The 21,160-nt window shown below is 34.9% G+C and overlaps 1 protein-coding gene across 1 annotated transcript in view; it reads left to right on the top strand.

The window, feature by feature from the left end:
- The window catches only part of Dgk (diacyl glycerol kinase 1), a 78,838-nt gene extending 65,336 nt beyond the window's left edge, over nt 1-13,502 (top strand). The window contains exons 12-24 of the mRNA XM_089712166.1: nt 784-897; nt 1,379-1,470; nt 3,387-3,527; nt 4,120-4,357; nt 5,300-5,386; nt 5,964-6,054; nt 6,527-6,629; nt 7,153-7,239; nt 7,616-7,771; nt 8,993-9,128; nt 9,892-9,960; nt 10,727-10,839; nt 12,281-13,502. Coding sequence (XP_089568292.1) covers nt 784-897; nt 1,379-1,470; nt 3,387-3,527; nt 4,120-4,357; nt 5,300-5,386; nt 5,964-6,054; nt 6,527-6,629; nt 7,153-7,239; nt 7,616-7,771; nt 8,993-9,128; nt 9,892-9,960; nt 10,727-10,839; nt 12,281-12,373 — 1,520 coding nt within the window. The 3' untranslated portion in view covers nt 12,374-13,502. The remainder of the gene's footprint in view (nt 1-783; nt 898-1,378; nt 1,471-3,386; nt 3,528-4,119; nt 4,358-5,299; nt 5,387-5,963; nt 6,055-6,526; nt 6,630-7,152; nt 7,240-7,615; nt 7,772-8,992; nt 9,129-9,891; nt 9,961-10,726; nt 10,840-12,280) is intronic.
- Nucleotides 13,503-21,160: the final 7,658 nt, after the last annotated feature.

Genomic DNA, 21,160 nt, shown 5'->3' with positions numbered 1-21,160 from the left:
TTTCGTGTGACGTATGACAATTATGAGTGCTTATTGCTAGGCAAAAAAGAACTTTGTTGTATATGTAAGTAGGTTTAAAATTGGTTTTAATTTTCATGTGACTAATGTAAACGATGATTAGTGCTAATTTCTATAGGAAAATGTGCTTTGTTGTACATGTAAGTAAATATAAAATTGCATGCAGTTGTTTTGAGTAATAATTTCTAGCAGTTTAAGAGGGACTTATGACATGTATCGTACAATAAATAGTTGTTGCTGTGGAAAAATAATCTTTATTGTGTATGGAAGTAGGTTTATTATTACATGTAGTTTGCAGTAGCAGTAGAAATAAAGAATGCATGCAATTGCATATCATTCTTAACCTGGTTTCCTCAACTTTGAACACAAACAATTCCTCTTATTTGGAAATCAATATTTATTTTTTAAAGTGAAACTTTTATTACTTCATATCAAACTTTTTGGTCTGTGTAGCGCATGTCGCGTGACGGTCGGCTGCCGAGTAGGTATAAAGCAGTGTTCGGAAAGTTTCACTTTTCAATATACATCTATACTTGTGGAGGATATTATAAAGAGGAAAGGTTTGTATGTATGTATGTATGTATGTATGGTTTTCACGCATAAACTACTGGACCGATTTTGATGAAATTTGGCACAGATAATCTTTAGACCCTGAGAAAGAACATAGGCTATCTTTTATTGCGAAATATGTACCACGGGCGAAGCCGGGGAGGACCGCTAGTAAATTATAAACATTTATTAACGATGGTTATTTTTTATTTCCAGTCTGCAAGTTCACAGTCCACGAGCGTTGTGTACAGCGCGCGCCGGCGTCCTGCATCGCGACGTACTGCAAGTCGAGACGTGCTCCAACCACGCTGTCGCATCATTGGGTTGAAGGTAATCACTACATAGTATAAAAAATTGGTTGTTTGTAAAGTAGGTTTACGATCGAGATGTTTACGTGATAACATAATACAGTGGCAGCGCTCGAGATGAGACGGGAGATCGGTCCGTCTCTCTCTCGTTATACCTGCGATCGCGCTCGTGAGGTTTTGGTGTGACACAAGTTTCTGAACATGTCACCCGACTAAAACGATTTTAAAAACGTTATCACGTTAACAAGGGCTTTTTCTCTGTCCCTATATCCCTATGTCCCTATGTATGATTAGCTCTTTAAAACTACGCAAATATGGCTTCATATGGAAACCGGAGCCCCACAATATGGCGACCGAACACTTACCATCTGACATGTGTACTTGGCACACATGCTCATCATCAACATCATCATCATGTGGTACAGGCTACACCTACCACGCTGGCCAAGTAGAGGATCGGCACATGTAATTAAATATTAATAATAATTAACACTTTATTTCAGGAAATTGCCACGGCAAATGCGCTCGGTGTCGGAAGAAGATTAAAGGCTATAACGGAATCACTGGATTGCACTGCCGATGGTGTCATATTACAGTAAGTTGTTATTTCATTGATAATTGTTAATTTATGTGTGTATTTATAGTTTATATGTAACTAAATGTATTGTGCAAAATACACTGATTTTCAGTGGTTGCCTTAGGATGGCAATTGACAGTGGATGTATTTTTTGCTCAAACTGCAGTATAAGGTTAATAAAAAAAAGAAAATATATTTAAAAATATTAAAATATATACATACTTGATAATAATTATACTTACTTAGTAAATAAATAATATTACACATTAACTATATGCACAGTTTATAAATTTATTATTAATTCACTGAAAAGTGTTTCATTCAGCTGTCATCAACACGGGTTTCTACCAGGGAGGTCCACTGCTTCGAACCTTATGGCATACGTCACTCATATTTACAGAGCTCTTGAAAGCAAATTTGAAACACATGCGATTTATACAGATTTCTCGAAAGCGTTCGACGTTGTCAACCATGAGATCCTCTTAGATAAACTTGGTCGGGCTGGCATTTGCGGTTCTCTCCTCAGGTGGTGTGAGTCCTACCTGCGAAATCGCTCCCAACTTATTGCCATTCGAGGCTATACTTCACAGCCTATTTTAGTTCCCTCTGGCGTACCGCAGGGATCCCACCTCGGACCTCTTTTCTTTATTGTATTTATTGATGACCTTTGCTCTGTAATAAACTCTGAGTACAAACTTTATGCAGACGATTTAAAGATCTATAGAACCATTCGTGATAGCGAGGATGTTAATGCTTTGCAGAACGATATTGATAATGTTACTAAATGGTGCGAATCAAATAAAATGATTCTTAATGCCTCCAAGTGTTACCACATCAAGTTCACTAGAAGCTCAAAATTGAATAGTGTTTCTTATAAAATAAACGACGCTCAAGTAAAAGAGGTCTCGAGTTTACGAGACTTGGGTGTTATAGTTGATAAAAAATTGGATTTCAGAGAGCATATTGATCACATAACCCGTAAAGGGGCAAGACTTGCGGGATTTGTGATCCGACAAACTAAAGCCTTCAAGGATCCAGAAATTCCCGTCATACTCTTCAATTGTTACGTTCGCTGTCTGCTTGAATATTGTAGTCAGGTCTGGTGCCCATCTTACACAGTCCATGTCAATAGAATTGAAAAACTTCAAAAGAAATTCCTATACCATCTTACGTATACCAATAACCTCTGCCGACGCTTAACCACCTATAATTCTAGGCTTGAACACTATAATATGACTTCCCTAGTTATAAGGCGTAAGTCAGCGGACATGGTCTTCTTATACAAGGTTCTTCATGGTTTGGTGGACAGTCCTGATCTGCTTGGTCTCCTAAATTTTAACGCGCCAAGAATTGGTTCCCGTATCCACAATCATAAGACCTTTAACTTAAATCTATGTCGCACTAAATACGGCCAAAATTCACCTATCAACCGTATGTGTACCACTTATAACACTGTCTGCCATGATCTCGACTTGTTTAATGCATCGGTCAGTACAATCAAAAAATTTTTCTTTTCTCTACCAAATATGTAACTAATATTATGTTTTAATTGTTATTTTTAATTATTATTATAAGTGTAGGTTTATATAATTGTTGCATGTTGTGTTCGCTCTTAGAAGGCCGTCCAACTAAAAGTCACAAAGATTATGATTGTATTTTCACTATTTCTTAATGTTGGAACGTCCAGTTAGCGGACCAAATAAAAAAAAAAAAAAAAAATTTTGGTTGAGATGGTTGTTAATAAATAAATAAATAAATAACTGGCGGGTCACGAGTGGCTGAATTGGTCAAGCATCCGCAACGGATTGGCGCGAAAGGATGCGGGTTCGAGTCCCGCCTCGTGATCGATTTTTTTTCTATTCTTTATAAATTTATATTTATAAAGCATTTGAATGCCATTAAACCAAAAAATATTAATTTGAATATATCTGCAGTTGCACAACCGTTGCGTGGGCAGCGCGGGCGGGGCGTGCTCCCTCGGGCGGCACGCGGCGCACATCGTGCCGCCGCCCGCCATCCGCCCGCTCGTGCTCGACCGACAGCGCTCGCTGCCGCACAGGCAGCAGCAGGAACAGGTATATACACGTACACACTCATTGCCACACTAACTCACTGACACACTAACTCACTTACTAATTCATATACAGAATTACTCATACACTCAAAAAAGCACTTACGTAGCGTACAATGTGCGCTGTTGCCATGCTGTTGCACTGCCTGCAGCAGGAACAGGTATGCACGTAGTCAGTTACTAGCCAACTAAACCAAACAAACACACACTCACTCACACACTAACTCACTCAAACCAACTTAAATCATACACACAAGAACTCACCGGTTCACTCACATACACTCATTTGCCGACGTAAAAAAATCACTCGCACGGTGGATAGCGAGCCTTGCCACGTCGCAATGAGTTGATCTTATTAAACTTAAAATATTCCTCCATCGATTTTTCTAATTTACATCTTGAGTTATATGCAAATTTTCTAATAGTAAACATCACTAAATAGTATAAAATTAGTCACTTTCCGCGGCCTGTGTCTGTATGCTTAGATCATTTAAATTATGCAACATATTACAAAACGGACGAAGCCGCGGTTAAAGCTAGTTCTTAATACACCGACAATATAAAAAATCTCATATATTTTATAATAAAATTTTCAGCAACTCCTCCCCGTCTCAATATCCCTTCCCACTTCCATAGCCGCGGAAGACAAGAAAAAGGAACACCGCGCCCCCCCCATATCCTTTCAAATCACCCCCCCTCCCGGTTCTTGCCCGTTACTCGTGTTCATCAACCCCAAGAGTGGGGGGAGGCAAGGGGCGAGGGTGTTACGGAAACTGCAGTATATACTGAATCCTAGACAAGTACATGATATCACGAAGGGTGGGCCTATGCAGGGTGAGATTTTAAACTTTTTTAATCAAATCAAATCAAACCAAATCAAATTATTTATTTGTTAACACGCTTTCAATAGCTTCACCTATATGTATGTATGTATGTTTTGTAGAAAAGTGCTTTATCACATATATTAATATTCATTCAAAATTAAAAAATCTACTCTATACAATATTTTATCAGGAAATTAATTATCAACTTATTAATAGTAGTTACTCAGTCATAAAATAAGCATCTAGATATAATTAAACATAAAAAACGAATTTACAACTGTTCGCAAATGTGTTTGTCGAAATTCTAGTCGAAAGCCACAAATTATAACTATTCTCAAGTTTGTTTATCAATATTGTACTACGTGACCAAGCCAACTAGACCCTTTTCAACTGTGACGTCACCCGCCCATGTCTCGGGTACAGATAGCAAAAAAAAAATATTAATAATATCACTGTTCGCTCTCCGCTATGAATAGTCTTATTTTTCCCCATTTCGAGGGCTGTCTATGAATAACAACACAGTAAAAACTTAAACAAATAACAACAAAAAAAATAACAGTCAACAACAAGCTTTAACGATTAATAATAAAAAGTACAGAAATAACTAGCGATGCGAAACGTACGAATGCGTCGATGCTGCGAACAGTACTAAGGCGAACGCGGTACCTGAGGCGGTAAGCGGGCGGGGAGGCCGCATTCCACCCGAGCGTCTAGTTGGCTTGGTCGAATAATAGTCGAAAGTAGCAACTTATAACTATTTTAAAAAGCAGCAATAGCAAGCTCATTTCTTTCTCTCTGCAGAAGCAGAAGAAATTGGCCAAGTCAGGTCAATTATTCTACAAATTCATCAAATTCAATCATTATTCATTCGTTATTATTCATTCGTTATTAATAATAGAGGTATCTTTACCAAATTAGATTCATATTTTTATCAAATTATTGATTTTTGCAGGTCTCCAAATGTTCAAAGACGTAAAGAACTACCGTGTGATTTGCTGCGGTGGAGATGGTACTGTAGGTTGGGTGCTTGAGACTATGGGTAAGTTGTGAAAACTTATTTTATTGCCTTTTATTCCTGTTCCTTTCTCCCAAGTCTCACCTTTTCTTTGTCTTTTTTAAATTATTAAGTAAAGTAGTACTTTGCAGTAATCATAAGCTTCTTAAACTTGGTACTTTTTGAAAAGTTTCCTTGATCGCAATCTGAAAGAGGTGAAGTTATAAAATTAAAAATTCAAGCCTTTCCGCTTTAGAGTAATAAATAATAATAATAAAAAATCACTTTATTCAGCACCAAGTAAATACACGTAAAAAAGAAACAGACAATATGTTATAATGCTAAAAAGGCGGCCTTATCGCTACTAAGCGATTTCTACCAGGCAACCTATGGGTAGGATTTTTAATTATAAGAAAGAGGTGAAAACAATAGGTGGTGAGTACTCGGTTTGTAAACAACATTGGTACTCCAAACTCACAGTTGCATATTTGTAACTATACAAACCTCGTCGTTCATTAATTTCTCCACACATTTTCCGAAACAATTACTTAAATTATTTAAGTTAAATATAATTTGACTTCATTTTTTACAGGTTTTTGTACCATTCTTATAATGTTTTCAGATAAAATCCAAATGGAAACGCAGCCAGCGGTGGGTGTGATACCGCTTGGCACTGGGAATGATCTGGCCAGGTGCTTGAGATGGGGTGGAGGGTGAGATATTATTTTATTATATTAATAGGTATTTTAGTAATACTAGTGGTTTTCAACTAGTGTGTATACTGTATACAGGGTGTAATCGTTAAGTGTGCACAGGCGATTATTCCGTAACTATTGCAGATATCAAAAAACTTTAAACTGATATCGAAAGCCCTTTACCTAATGAGTAAAATGACAATTAAATAACTTTTTAAAAATAAAACTTCACCATCTTTCTAATTTCAGCTTTTTTGTATACTATTTGATGTATTTTATGCAATAAATTGTTTAATTATAATTATTTATATAAGCATGAATCAGCTATCTGAATATGTCGCCAAATTGACTTAACCGTTTCAAATATTAGCAGAACCAATGCACTTAGATAATAAAACATACAAAAATAATCAATTTTACATGTTTGATATGTTTTATTTTGTTCTTTTCGTCTATTTAACATACTTTCATTTATTTATTTCATTTCCAGGTATGAAGGCGAGTCAATACACAAAATTTTGGACAAAATAGCCAAAGCCAGTACTGTAATGATGGACAGATGGCAGATCGACATTGAGAATATCACTCATGATGTATGTATTACTAACTTTAGCTTATACCGCGGCTTTACCTGTGTATTTAGATGAAATTTATAGCATTTATTATTTATATGTAAGAATAAATAATAGATTATGTAGGTAGTTAAAAAAAGAGCGTATGTGCCGTGCACACGTGTCAGAAGTGAAACTTTTTTGGCACGATAACAAAATCATCACGATAATTTTTCTGAGTTTAAAGTTAAGTTTAAAACGTTGAGATTGAAATGTCAAGGTCATGAAAATACCGTCACGTCATGTAGTAAGGCGACGATTTTGGTATCTTTAAATCTTGCCAAAGAAGTTTCACTTATGACACGTGTGCTCGGTACACACGCTCTTTTTTATATGATGATATGTAATTATGATAATATAACTGTCCTATAAACCTCACGGAGCCCGAGACCTTTCCAACGAATGCAAAACCGTGGAAATCGGTTCGTGCGTTCTGGAGTTATAGCGTCAGGAAGAAACCCGACTTATTTTTATATTAATACATATTATTTATATTCTATTTCAGTGTGAACTAGTTCAGATGCCTGACTCCGCTCCACATCCTACATCTGTTCCATATAATATCATCAATAATTATTTTTCTATTGGTGTGGTAAGTATTGAACGAGATAAAATATTTATTGAAAACATAATATATTCTGATAGTTTTTTAGTTAATAGTATTCCAACATTTATCTATTTAGAATATAAAGTCGTATTTCGAAATTTTTATTCGAAGTCCATTGTTGTTTGTCGACAGATTTACATTTTGTAAACACTTCACTGTGATTTACAAAAGTGTTTTGACAGATCTAAAATTGGCATAAGCTTGGTACTTTTCCAAATTTCATTGCATAATTTCCTTAAAAAAACATTAAAAAAAACACACATACAGACTTTAAAATTAAAAAAAAGTTTGTTAAAAATATCAGAATAAAGGGTACACTCAAAAAAACAAGATATTTTTTTAACAATTAAAAATATTCCAGGACGCAGCAATATGCGTAAAATTCCATACAGAACGAGAAAGAAATCCTGATAAATTCAGTTCGCGAATGAAGAACAAGTTGTGGTACTTCGAGTTCGCGACGTCGGAACAGTTCGCTGCGAGCTGCAAGAATTTACATGAAAATATCGATATTGTGGTGAGATTTTAGGGAAAAAGTAGCTTTTAGTAATGAAAAGTATAAAAAGAGTATAGTTGAAAAGTTTTCATAAGGAAATAATGATAAATGTAAAATAAAAATTTTGGTTGCCTGGAAGAGATGGCTACTAAAGCCATAAGGCCGCCATTTGTGCATGTCTCTATTCTGTATATGTATGTCTTTTTCCTGTTTGTAATGGTGTACAATAAAGCGTTTTCATTCATTCATTCATTCATTCATTCAATTATAAATAGACTGTGGTTGATAAAAAAAACCAGATCGATAAATTCAGTTCGCGGAAAAACAAGCAGCTGTAAGTTGCAGAAAACATCGATTTTGATGTAAAACGTTTTTAGTAACTCGGCATAATTTTTTTTAACACATCCTGAATACATACATATTTTGATAATATTTTCATTAAATGTGTTTTTCGTTGCTAGTTCACAATATACCAATCTTAAACTCGATCAAAGTCAAGCCGTTTTTATCATATTATATCGAATTTATTTTTATTAAGCTATTGCATAGCTTCTATCGCGGGCCTTGAGCGCGGGGACCGAATCCAGAAATTTCGTAACGAAAAAACCTCACGCTCCCCACTCCGACGGGCTCGGAGGTGTGGCTTGAAGGCATAGCATGCAATAGCTTTACCGCGGCAGTCCCCGAGTGACACACGTCTTTTTTTTTATTTATTTAAGGCCTATTCGAACTACAGCGGTATCCGCTACTTCCGTGGATAGCGGTATCCCGATGGCACGCGATTAAGTCTCTTACGTAGTATATTATAGAGTCTCTAATCGCGTACCGATATCGTAGCGGTAGTAACGGATACCGCTCTCGTTTGAAAAGACCTTTATAATGTCGATGCGTATGTTTTGTAGAGAGTTTCACTAATGTTCGTATCTATTTGTCATTTATTAATTTTTAAATTTATTATTGAAGTGAAACTTCTTTATCGGGGTTGGAAAAAAATTGAGTGTAACATTTTTACGTAACGCGTGACATTTTTCCGTTACGCGCCATCTTTTTCTTATCCCTACCACGCGTGATTCGACGTATTTCTGTAAAGTTGCATACATAATACATAGATATATAGTAAATTATTTTTTGAAAAATAAGGTCATAAAGAAGTTTCACTTCGTACGTGTGTACACTAGTACACGCACACACACACATTTTTTCTGTGTTCCTGTATAGTGAAATAAATGATTATTTCAACAGTGTGATGGTACAGCCCTACCACTACGTCGTGGTGGTGCCCTACAGGGTGTAGCACTTTTGAACATACCGTATGCACACGGTGGTTCTAATTTGTGGGGCGCCGGGCCTAGACCGCATTTGCCGGATAAACAGCAGGGTAATGTATTAATTGTAATTAATTTTAATGTACATTTAAATATAAACAAACATATACACACAACACTCACTTTAATGGCACTAAAGGCAACTGGATAAGGCACTATTCCTACTATACACACACAGCACACCCCGGGCACTCCATACAAAATTATCGTTTTGACAGTCACACTGTAGAGACTGCAAATGTGTGTGTTAACGCTTTATGGTTGGCACATTTGTGACTAGCGTAAAAAAAAATTCGCGTTTTTCTGATGAAATACATCCGTAAACAGGACAATATCTAACCATTTTCTACGAAAAACGATAATCACAAATCCAAAATAATAAAATTACTTTGTCAATTTGATTAATGTTGTCAATATTCGTTGCGTATCGTCCCTGTCGAAAAATATGGACCATTTTTAGTCTGATCGTGCGGGGGAGGTAAGTGTTTAATTTTGGCGGAAGGCGGAGAGTGTCCGTTCTGTAGCGTTTAGCTACTATGTATAATGTATTCTGTGCTGGCAGTATACTCACACTACGACATTGCGGAATACACTGGTAACATTAACATTACACTTGCACTATATTTTCACTTCACTCACATATACGCTACATACAGTTATTGACAAAACTACTACGTACATTTAAGCAAGTCAACATTTTTTTTAACATCTCTTGTTAAAAAATTATCTTCAAATAACACTAACTCTCTGTAATGTCACTAAGTTCAAATTTAAATATTTTAAGATAAACGCATAATCTATTTCATTATTTTTCAGATATCGGTGATAAATTAATAGAAGTTATTGGTCTAGAGAACTGTTTACACATGGGACAAGTAAGAACTGGTAAGTAATTACCCGCCTCGTATATATAAATATAATATTTAGGAATACAAGCTATCCCAAAAAACGTTATTCTGCCTGCTTATTACTAATGCAGGCTACTCACGTACCTGCCTCAGGGGCAATATTTGAACAATCTCGGTTGCACGGCGGTTGGAGCAATTTCAACTGTTCTATAAATTGCCCCTGCTTGTCTATACACATCACAATTAAGGAGCCAATTAAAACCAGCTACTCACCTACCTGTCGCAATATTGAAATTGCTTCCTTAATTGTGATGTATATAGGCAAGCAGGGGCAATTTAGAGAACAACTGAAATTGCTCCAACCGCCGTGCAATCGATATTGTCCCTGCGGCAGGTTCGTGAGTAGCCACCCTTAGGGGGGTGAAAAATTTTGACCAATTCGCAGAGCTACCTGATAGGCACACAAAATGCCATGAGAATCGGCCAAGCCATTTCGTAGGAGTACGCGAATGAACATTGTGACACGATAATTTTATATATTAGAATAAGTAAGTGAAGTCCCATGTCCCCTAGTGGGGTAAGGGGCAGATTTATTGTACATCTGTTTCACTGATCGATTTTCTTTAGTGACAAGTAGGTGATCAGCCTTCCGTGTCTTGCCAGACCGAGACATTTTCTTTTAAGTCTCCACCGGGAATCGAACCCAGGACCCTTCGGTTCTACTCTCACGCGTCAACCACTGTACCAAGGAGGCGTATATTAGATAGAGATAAATTTATTTTATGACCTATTTCCAATTTTAGGTCTCAGAGCATCAGGGCGTCGTCTAGCGCAATGCAGTTCAGTGACAATAACAACAAAACGAACATTTCCCATGCAAATAGATGGCGAACCGTGGATGCAGACACCTTGCAAGGTTAGTTAAATAAATATTAAATAGGTAAATATTTCAGGACAATTTTCACACACGGCACGATCTGATCCCATACTAAGCTTTCGCTTGTGTTATGGACACCAGATGGCTGATAAACATCCATACTAATATTATAAATGCGAAAGTAACTCTGTCTGTCTGTCTGTTACTCAATCACGCCTTAACTACTGAACCAATTTGCATGAAATTTGGTATAGAGACATTTAGATACCCGAGAAAGGACATAGGCTACTTTTTACCCCTGGAAATAGGATAGGTTTTATCCCGGAAATCCCACGGGAACGGGAACTATGCGGGTTTTTCTTTGACTGCGCGGGCGAAGCTGCGGGTGGAAAGCTAGTAAATAAATAAATATTAAATAGGTAAATATTTCGGGACAATTTTCACACACGGCACGATCTGATCCCATACTAAGCTTTCGCTTGTGTTATGGAAACCAGATGGCTGATAAACATACATATATAATTTTTAATAAATACTTAAGATAATTAACACCCAGACACAAAGCAAACATCTATGTTCATCACACAAATATTTGCCCCGAGTGGGAATCGAACCCGATCGAACGATCTCTGGCTTGGAAGGCAGGTTCAGTACTCACTACCAACCAAGCCAAGCGGCCAGTCAAAATTTGATTTGAATTTAATTTGATTTTGCAGGTTGGTGAGAAGATGGTTCAGCTAAAACACAATCCTAGTAATATTATAAATGCGAAAGTTTGTGAGGATGGATGTATGTGTATGTGTGTGTTTGTTACTCTTTCACGCAAATGCTCCTGAACCGATTGCAATGAAATTTAGCACACATATAGAGGGTAACATGGATTGACAGATAGGATAGGTTTTATTGAGGAAATCCCACGGGAACGGGAACTATGCGGGATTTTCTTTGAAAACGTAGGCGAAGCCGCGGGCAGAAAGCTAGTAATTAATAGGTTTTACCCAAAAGCATAACATGTTTAGTATTGAAAATAGAATACAATTTTCATTAATTTATCGACTGAAGAATTTAAAAATTCAAGCGTCGAGTGAACAGGTACCTTCTAGAGAAGCGCGTTCCATCTTAGACCACATCTCAGCTTAACATCAGGCGAGATTGTGGTCAAGTGCTTCCCTATTCTCAATAAAAAAAGACGGGTTGCACTGGGGGAGTGCCGGCAGAAGTGAAAACTTGATTATTAACGTTGAGCATGTTTGATATTTTGGAATGGTATCCGTCTTACGCTTTTTCGATCAGGTCACGTGTCCTGACGCGAGTTTCAGATTTTATACCCATTACAGAAAAAGTGCTCAACGCCGCTAAAGAAGTTTTCACTTCAAAAACGTACGTATGTTTAATAAATAATGTATATAATATCTACATATGTTAAAAATAGTACTATGTGTATTGTGTAACTTTTTACATATTTATTTGTTTATTCCAGATAACGATCACGCACAAGAACCAAGTTCCTATGCTAATGGGCCCAGCGCCCGAAAAAGGCCGAGGTTTTTTCAAGCTGTTCACACAATGCTAGCCGTCCCGCTCACTCATTCCGTAATTAATGATATTATAAGTAAAAAAACTAAAAAAACCGGCCAAGTGCGAGTCGGACCCGCGCACGGGTTCCGTACTATGGGGGGTCCTTAATATTTTACTCTTGTTAATTTTTAGTACTTGTTGTTATAGCGGCAACGGAAATACATCATTTGTGAATTTCAGCTTTCTAGCTATCACGGTTTATAAGATAGATAGACATACAGACAGACAACGAAGTCTCAGTAATAGGGTCCCGTTTTACCCTTCGGTAAGGAACCCTAAAAACACGCTTAAACCATGAAATTATTGTATTGTCACCGATCCTTGATAAATGTACAAAGTTTGAAAATCTGTCCGTTTAAAGTCAAAATCTAAAGGAGTCGGTTACATACAAACATACAGGTGAAGCTAATATAAGATACAGACCATATAATATAATAATGATGATAAGCGAAAGAGAGACAAAAACTTGTACAATGTGGCTTATTAGCCACATTTCAACTTGTAGTGCGGTAATAAGCTATCTGCACCTTTTTTACTTATAATATCGTTACGTGTAAAAAAGAGACGCATATATGTCTCAATGTTGTTTATGTCCAAATGTTTAGAATAAATGTTATAAGCCTAAGGGATATATAGATATTTCTTTTAATTAAAAACTGCTGATCCACAACTGATTAGACTTTTCTAACGTAATTTTAACACTGCTTCTTGCATTTATATTTGGAAGTTGTTTTCAAACATTTTTCGCTTTTTGTGAGGGTAGTTGTAATATTGGAAAAATTTTAGTGAAATATCAAACTACCGTCATTAAATTATTATATAATATGATATTAAGCTTATACTCTTGCTTGAAGAATTGTACCAAAATATGTAGACGTCCATTTTGCTAAATATTAAAGAATTGTTTTTTTGTAGTTATATACTTAACCTTATAATCCCATATAATATGGTTCCCATATTAAAGTTTTTCATAAAATACGATGTTTTTTTTTATATTTTTTATAAAAAAATTTTATAAAAAAATATACTTATTGTTGAGCTAAGTACTATACATAGCTAAATTTACATTTTTGTGGTTTATTTCGTAAATGATATTTTTTATAACTAAAACAAAACTACTTAAGATCTAAAAACATACCTATTTCATATTAATCGTGTCGTATTTTATGAAAAACTTGTACAAGTGAAATTGTTACTTATATACAGGGTGTCCCAAGAAGTATCTTCTACCTGAAGCCCTAAGTAGAGGACCTAGAGATGAAGTTGTGAATTTACTGGGTGATTTTATCTTTCTTGGCATTTAATTCTTTTTTTTATTCCATTCAAAGATCTTACGATAGTAAATGTTACCATACTGAATTGGCATATCTTTCAGCTTAGCACACAAAAAATATCAAGTATCTACCGCAATAATTGACGTCACCATGAGTAAAAATCTCATCGTACTCGGCGATAAGTGAAAAATTGAAAAAAAAGACGGGTTGCACTGGGGGAGTGCCGGCAGAAGTGAAAACTTGATTATTAACGTTGAGCATGTTTGATATTTTGGAATGGTATCCGTCTTACGCTTTTTCGATCAGGTCACGTGTCCTGACGCGAGTTTAAGATTTTATACCCATTACAGAAAAAGTGCTCAACGCCGCTAAAGAAGCTTTCACTTCAAAAAACTACGAAAAATTGCATAACATACATGGGGGTGATTCGAATAGCCCTCTAGTTCCTCTATCTCCTGACTTTGGTTCATCCATACTTCTTGGGTCAACCTGTATAACTTAGTTATTTTCAAGCTTTTTGTATATAATGTGCCAATTATATAAACGTCCCTGTAGAGTTTTGAAATATTTATATAGTGTATCCGAATTAATAACATTTTTCAAAATGCCGGCCAATCTCGGTAGTAGCCAACTCAGAATAGTGTACATATTTACGTTATTTTTTTTATATTAATTGTTATTTTTTGTGTGTTCTCGGTGCAGTGATTTTTTGTTGTATTATTGAGGTTGTCACAAAAAATAATAATAATTGAACTATTTTATATGACGTACTAGAAAAGTACCCTCATATCATAAGATTTTTTTCAAAAAAAATTACTTAATTAATAGTTTTATAAAATGAGAAAAGATTGTTCAAACTAAAATCTTTTGTTTATTTATTTATATGTTGAGAATAGGGATTTTTTTTATTCTTGCTTGAAAAATCACTGCATCGAGAAAAGTTAATGTTTTATAAATTGTTGTTATTTACGTTAATATGTGGATAGGTTATACAATTTAGTGTTCAGATAAATATTACAAAAAATAATATTGCCATAGACAAGTATATAATATGTAATTACTAAGTACTTTTTATTATATTTCTTGTATATTTTTCTTATGTAAATTCATTAAAATAAAATATTTCTAACTTATCTTGTAGGTACACTATAAATGAATTTTAAATACATTTTTTTAAGGAATGATATATTTTTTGTTCTATTTATCTGAACAATAATTTTATTTATTAATTATTATATTTTTAATAACATAAACGGGTTTACTGTTAAGTTTTGTATTTAATATAATTTTAATATTATTAAATTAATTGATATTCTACGTTGCTTGTTATCTAGTTTCCAATTCGCTGTGACACGTCTGCACTCGACGAGAGATGATCGAGGAATGGCGGTTTTTGTGTCTACCCTATTTTTTTTATTAAATAATTTATTTTTATTTATTATTATTAGAAATATTTTGATTTATTATGGAATAAAAGGTAAAGTCTATATTACCTGACTTAAATTCAGATGAATGTTTCTTTTGTCATGTATTTTGAATATTAAAGTATAGTTATTTTTTTATTTATTATAAGTTGTATACTTATCGATTATCAGACAGAGATCGTTTATAAGCGATAGTTTTTCCTATTTATCGTTGTTTAATTAGGCTAAATAAAATACTGTATTGTATGTGCCAAAATTGTCAAATTCACCAAAATCCATTCATCCATTTTTATGTGAATTTCTAATTTTAATTATTTTTAATTTAATTTTACTTTTGGATAACAAAAAGCGCCATTTTTTATAAAAATAATCGTGCACAGCTTGTATATTATGATATTTTAATGTTTACAAAACATCGAAAAATGTTTTCGAATCACAAACGCGTTGTTTAATAAATGTTAAAAATATATAAGTGTTCTGTGTGGTTGTTATTTATGTGTATTCTAGATTCGGTTTGTTGGTTAAAGCGCTAAGCTAGAAATTATGAGATTTTGAGTTTCTTTTATGCATATGAAATCTGATAGTTCGATTACCAACAAAGAATTCTTCTCCGCACATAGATACATAAACTTTTTAGAAACTAACATTTTTTGTAACAAAACCTGAACCAAAAAAATACCCAACCAAAGAGTTTTTTTGTAAATTTATAAAAATTTTAAAGATACATTAGGTTTATACATAGCTTACTATATCCGAATTATCGGATTCCTATCATAACTTTTTCGATAAATTAAAAATTTATTGCATTTTTTACATTAGGTAATATACGCTATCAGAGTTTTAACCAACAAACCAAAAGCCGGCTACTCACGTACCTACCGTAGGGCAATATTTGAACAATCTCGATTCCACGGTGGTGGGAGCAATTTCAGCAGTTCTCTAAATTGCCCCTGTTTGACTCAAACTCAAACATTTTTTATAAGACTTCTTTTAGAAGCACTTTCGAATCGTCATTACATATTTTTAACATTTACCACTGATTCGGAAAGCAGTCTATGGAGAAGAACCGGCAAGAATCTCCTCTTGCTCTTTTAAAATCATGTCAATATTACAATTTAATTTTACATAATATGTTACTTTTATCTAACTACATAATATATCATAATATGTCAAAGAACTGTCCTGTGGTTCTTACGCGACAACCCTCCATGGAGTTTCATCTTCCATGTATTGCTTGCCTATACACATCACAATTAAGCCTATTAAGGATACAATTTCAATATTGCCCCTGCTGCAGGCACGTGAGTAGCCGGCTTTAGCATAGATTCGATGTAAAATACTTGAATAGAAGAATTTAGTGTCATGCGGTGAAACCCAACAAAATCTGCGCCAGCTTTAATAGTTTTAAGTATATTATTATATAAATTATTATAATTGTAACAAATATATGTGCACTGAGAATTTTTGGTTGTTTTATTTTTATTTAACCCTTCTAGTTAATTATTTCTATGGGACAAAGGTATATTATACAAATACAATTACAAAACAGCCCCCCTAGTCAAGTGGCTTTCTGTTAGCGTAGCGTTCTATAGAATAGACTACGAATGTATGAGATTGACGAAGGCTGTAGATCATACGTTTATCTACAGCTTACGTCAATCTCATACATTCGTAGTCTATTCTATTGAACGCTACGCTAACAGAAAGCCACTTGACTAGGGGGGCTGGCTTGCATTGTGGCTGCAAAAAGGCCCTAGCTCCGCATAATGTTGCAGAGGCAAACTCCACAACGCTGATAATTCTGCCAGATACCCACATGACTAGTTTGCGCCTTTAAGATGAAAGGATTCATTATTTGAAATTATTTGATATTTGAAATCATTTTAAACCCCCGACGAAAAAGAGCGTGTGTCTGTTTGTGTGTGTGTATATGTCTGTGACACAAGCTCGCAAACGCGTTATCCGAATTTAATGGTTTTTTTGTTAGGCAGTAAAGTTTTAACGCGCTAATCTGGGGAACTACTGGTCCGATTTGAAAAATTCTTTCAGTGTTAGATATCCTATTTATCGAGGAAGGCTATAGGCTATATATCATCACGCGAAGACCAACAGGAACGGAGCAATGCGGGTAAAACCGTCACATCTCATCCATACTAATATTATAAATGCGAAAGTAACTCTGTCTGTCTGTCTGTTACTCAATCACGCCTAAACTACTGAACCAATTTGCATGAAATTTGGTATGGAGATATTTTGATACCCGAGAAAGGACATAGGCTACCTTTTATTGCGAAATATGTACCACGGGCGAAGCCGGGGCGGACCGCTAGTTAGAAATAAATACTTCACAGTTAATTACTAAAAGTAATTACAGAGAAATTGCGCATTCCATAATAAACGATATGGATATTACTAAAATCGTTATAATGAACTATATTAAACTTGACTTATAACTAGTTGGTTCACTCAACTTCGTCTGCTTTTAACAGCAATATTTTGTTACTTTTTTTACAATTTTTTTTCATTGTTTCTTTCCTACTTTTGGTGCGTGATGTTCTATAGCCCAATCTATACTAATATTATAAAGCTGGAGAGTTTGTTTGTTTAATCGCGCTAATCACAGGAACTACTGTTCCGATTTTAAAAATTATTTTGGTGTTAGATAGCTCATTAATGGACGAAGGCTAGGCCGTATATAATATCATCACACTAAGGCCAACAGGAGCGGAGCAATGCGGGTAAAACCACGGGGCGCAGCTAGTAACCAAATAATCTCAACTCTGTCATTAAAAATTATACTAAAATCGTACCATCCATAAGGACTATGCCCATATGGAGCATACATCCATCATCCATCCATCCGCATAAACTTTCGTAGAATAGCATAGGATAGGAAGTTTGTACTTTAAGTTTTAACTAGCTGATCCCACGACGTCGTCTGTCTAATCTGAACTTCTCTCATAGGATAAGTGATAGAAGAATAATTCTTTTATTTATAAAATCCATACTAATATTATAAATGCGAAAGTAACTCTGTCTGTCTGTCTGTCTGTTACTCAATCACGCCTTAACTACTGAACCAATTTGCATGAAATTTGATATAGAGATATTTTGATACCCGAGAAAGGACATAGGCCACTTTTTATTGCGAAATATGTACCACGGGCGAAGCCGGGGCGGACCGTTAGTAATATTATAAATGCGAAAGTAACTCTGTCTGTCTGTCTGTTACTCAATCACGCCTTAACTACTGAACCAATTTGCATGAAATTTGATATAGAGATATTTTGATACCCGAGAAAGGACATAGGATAGGTTTTATCCCGGAAATCCCACGGGAACGGAAACTATGCGGGTTTTTCTTTGAATGCGCGGGCGATGCCGCGGGTGGAAAGCTAGTTACCTATATGTATATGTCATATCTTTAACAACGCAAATATCTTGACGTGATTCTAAATCTATTCTAATAATACCACCAATCGTTTATTTTTAAATGCACGTGCAAAATTCTCGTTGAAAAATTAAAAATATTTTATCAACAGTGATTTGCACGGTTTACGGCCAATTACGTTACAATATGGCTCATTTGTTGTGGAAATACTCATTTAGGGTACACTATTATTCCTTAAATTAATGATTTTTATTCGTAACTAGCGGACCGCCCCGGCTTCGCCCGTGGTACATATGAAAAATAGATGTTGGCCGATTCTCAGACTTACCCGATATGCACAGAAAATTTCATGATAATCGGTCCACCCGTTTCGGAGGAGTATGCAGACTAACATTGTGACACGAGAATTTTATATATAAGATAATTAACGAAATCGGTTCAGTTTTTCTCGAGTTATGCGCTTACCAACACATTTTGCGATTCATTTTTTTTATTATATACTAGCTATGCACCTCGACTTTGCTTGTTATAGTACACGAATATTTGGTCGTACTAACTCAGAAACCTTCGTGGGCTCTTGCACAACACTTTTCTGAAGATCATCACATGATCAAATGCTTAGTTTACGATTTTATAAAGAACATACAGAACATTTAATCTATCATACCTACTAATATTATAAATGCGAAAGTTTGTGAGGATGTGTGTGTGTGTGTTTGTTACTCTTTCACGTAAATACTACTGAACCGATTACAATGAAATTAAGCACACATATAGAGGGTAACTTGGATTAACACATAGGATAAGTTTTATCCCGGAAATCCGACGGGAACGGGAACTTTAGGGGTTTTTCTTTGAAAACGCGGGCGGAATGCTAGTATTCCATACATACAAAAACCGAGTGGACCGATTTCGATAATTCTTTTTTTATTAAGTATATTCCTTGAAGTACGAAGTACGAGGATGGTTCTTATGTAGAGAAAACGTAAACATTATGTACCACGGGCGAAGCCGGGGTGGACCGCTAGTACTTTATTAATATAGAAAATAGTTACTTGAACATATAAAAATAATTTGGAAAATCCAAAAGTGCACGCCTCATAATTTTTTTTTAATAAATATTTATTAATTATTTATTAATTAATAATTATTTATTATTTTTGTTTATTTAATAACAATTAAACCACATCGAATCAGACCCTGAAAAATGAAAGGGTTCTATTCCTGAGCATACTCAAGCGTAAGAGAAAAAAAAAGACTCGATTAGTAAAGTATTTCGGTCGCTATCGTGTTAACAAGAAAAAGGATCCGCACATACAGACACACGGACGTCCAAGACAGAACTTTTTTAAACTGCTTTTTAACTAGTTTAAATAACAAAAATGACATCAAAAATATCATGAATGTTAAAAATAGTGTTTTTTCTTAATATGTGTGTGTATGTATTATCTTACAAGTGCAATGTATGATACATAAAGACATTTTAAGTTTGAAAAATCAGATGTTTTGCGCGAAGTGACAGTAGTACCCACCTCAACGCTTCGCTTATGAGGCGTGCAATACCTAATCGGTATGAAGCCTATCTAAACTAAATTATTCTCTACCTTAGCATTGATTCATTTTTTATGACATTGATTTTCATGTATAAAATATAAATATTATGATATTTTATATTATATACAATAATAAAATAAATAAATCAATATTTCGGGACAATTTTCACACACTGCACGATCTGATCGCATACTAAGCTTTCGCTTGTGTATACTAATATTATAAAGCTGAAGAGTTTGTTTGTTTGAACGCGCTAATCTCAGGAAGTCAGGAACTACGGGTACGATTTGAAAAATTCATTCGGTGTTAGATAGCCCATTTATCGAGGAATGCTATAGGCTATATATCATCACGCTAAGACCAACAGAAGCGGAGCTATGCGGGTGAAACCGCGCGAAGCTACAGACGAATCGTATTACATTAATCAAATTATTATATTTTAACCGAGTTGAAAATAACAAATTTTAATCGTCGAGAACCAATTTTTCTAAGTTTCATTGCACTAAAAATAAGTATATGCATAAATAAATTAACACGTTCACTGCGGCACCTAAAATGCCCAACTTACCGTTGTTGCGGCATGTCTTCCATACTTCACATCGGCAAGTTCACCACTGTGCGTCATGAGCCATTTTTATCACATCGCACCTTCTGACTTTGAAGGTTAATAATTTCATGAAATTTCAAGATATTTCAAATTTTTTTTTTCAGATAATAGTATATACAGGGTGTCCCACTGTTGGTATACTAAGCTCAAAGGAGGTTATAGTTTTGCATACGCTGAGTACGTAAAAAATACTTAAAAAATTCAAGACGCATTTTTTTTTCAAATAGATGAAATCTTAAAACTCTATGTGTACATCCATAGAAAGCAACCCGCCCATTTTTGCCACTAGCACGTGAGCTATCGTTTAAGATTATGTTTTCATAGACAAAATGCTCACATTAGAGAAGCGGTATATGACGGCTGCGCGAAGCAGCTAGAGAAGAAAACATGGATTTTCAGGAAAAAATTATCAAAAATTTTTTAACGTAATTTTGTTGTTTATGTATTTTTTACGTGATCAGTGTATGCAAAACTACAAGTTCCTTCGCGCTTAGTATACCAATAGTGGGACACCCTGTATAGTCTAGTATAT

This window comes from Colias philodice, chromosome 28 (assembly GCF_061535455.1).
Source record: "Colias philodice isolate Cphi_HAF_F1 chromosome 28, ilColPhil1 Martin Lab GWU primary, whole genome shotgun sequence".
Taxonomy (NCBI): Eukaryota; Metazoa; Arthropoda; class Insecta; order Lepidoptera; family Pieridae; genus Colias; species Colias philodice.
This window is presented reverse-complemented; position numbering and strand designations above follow the sequence as displayed.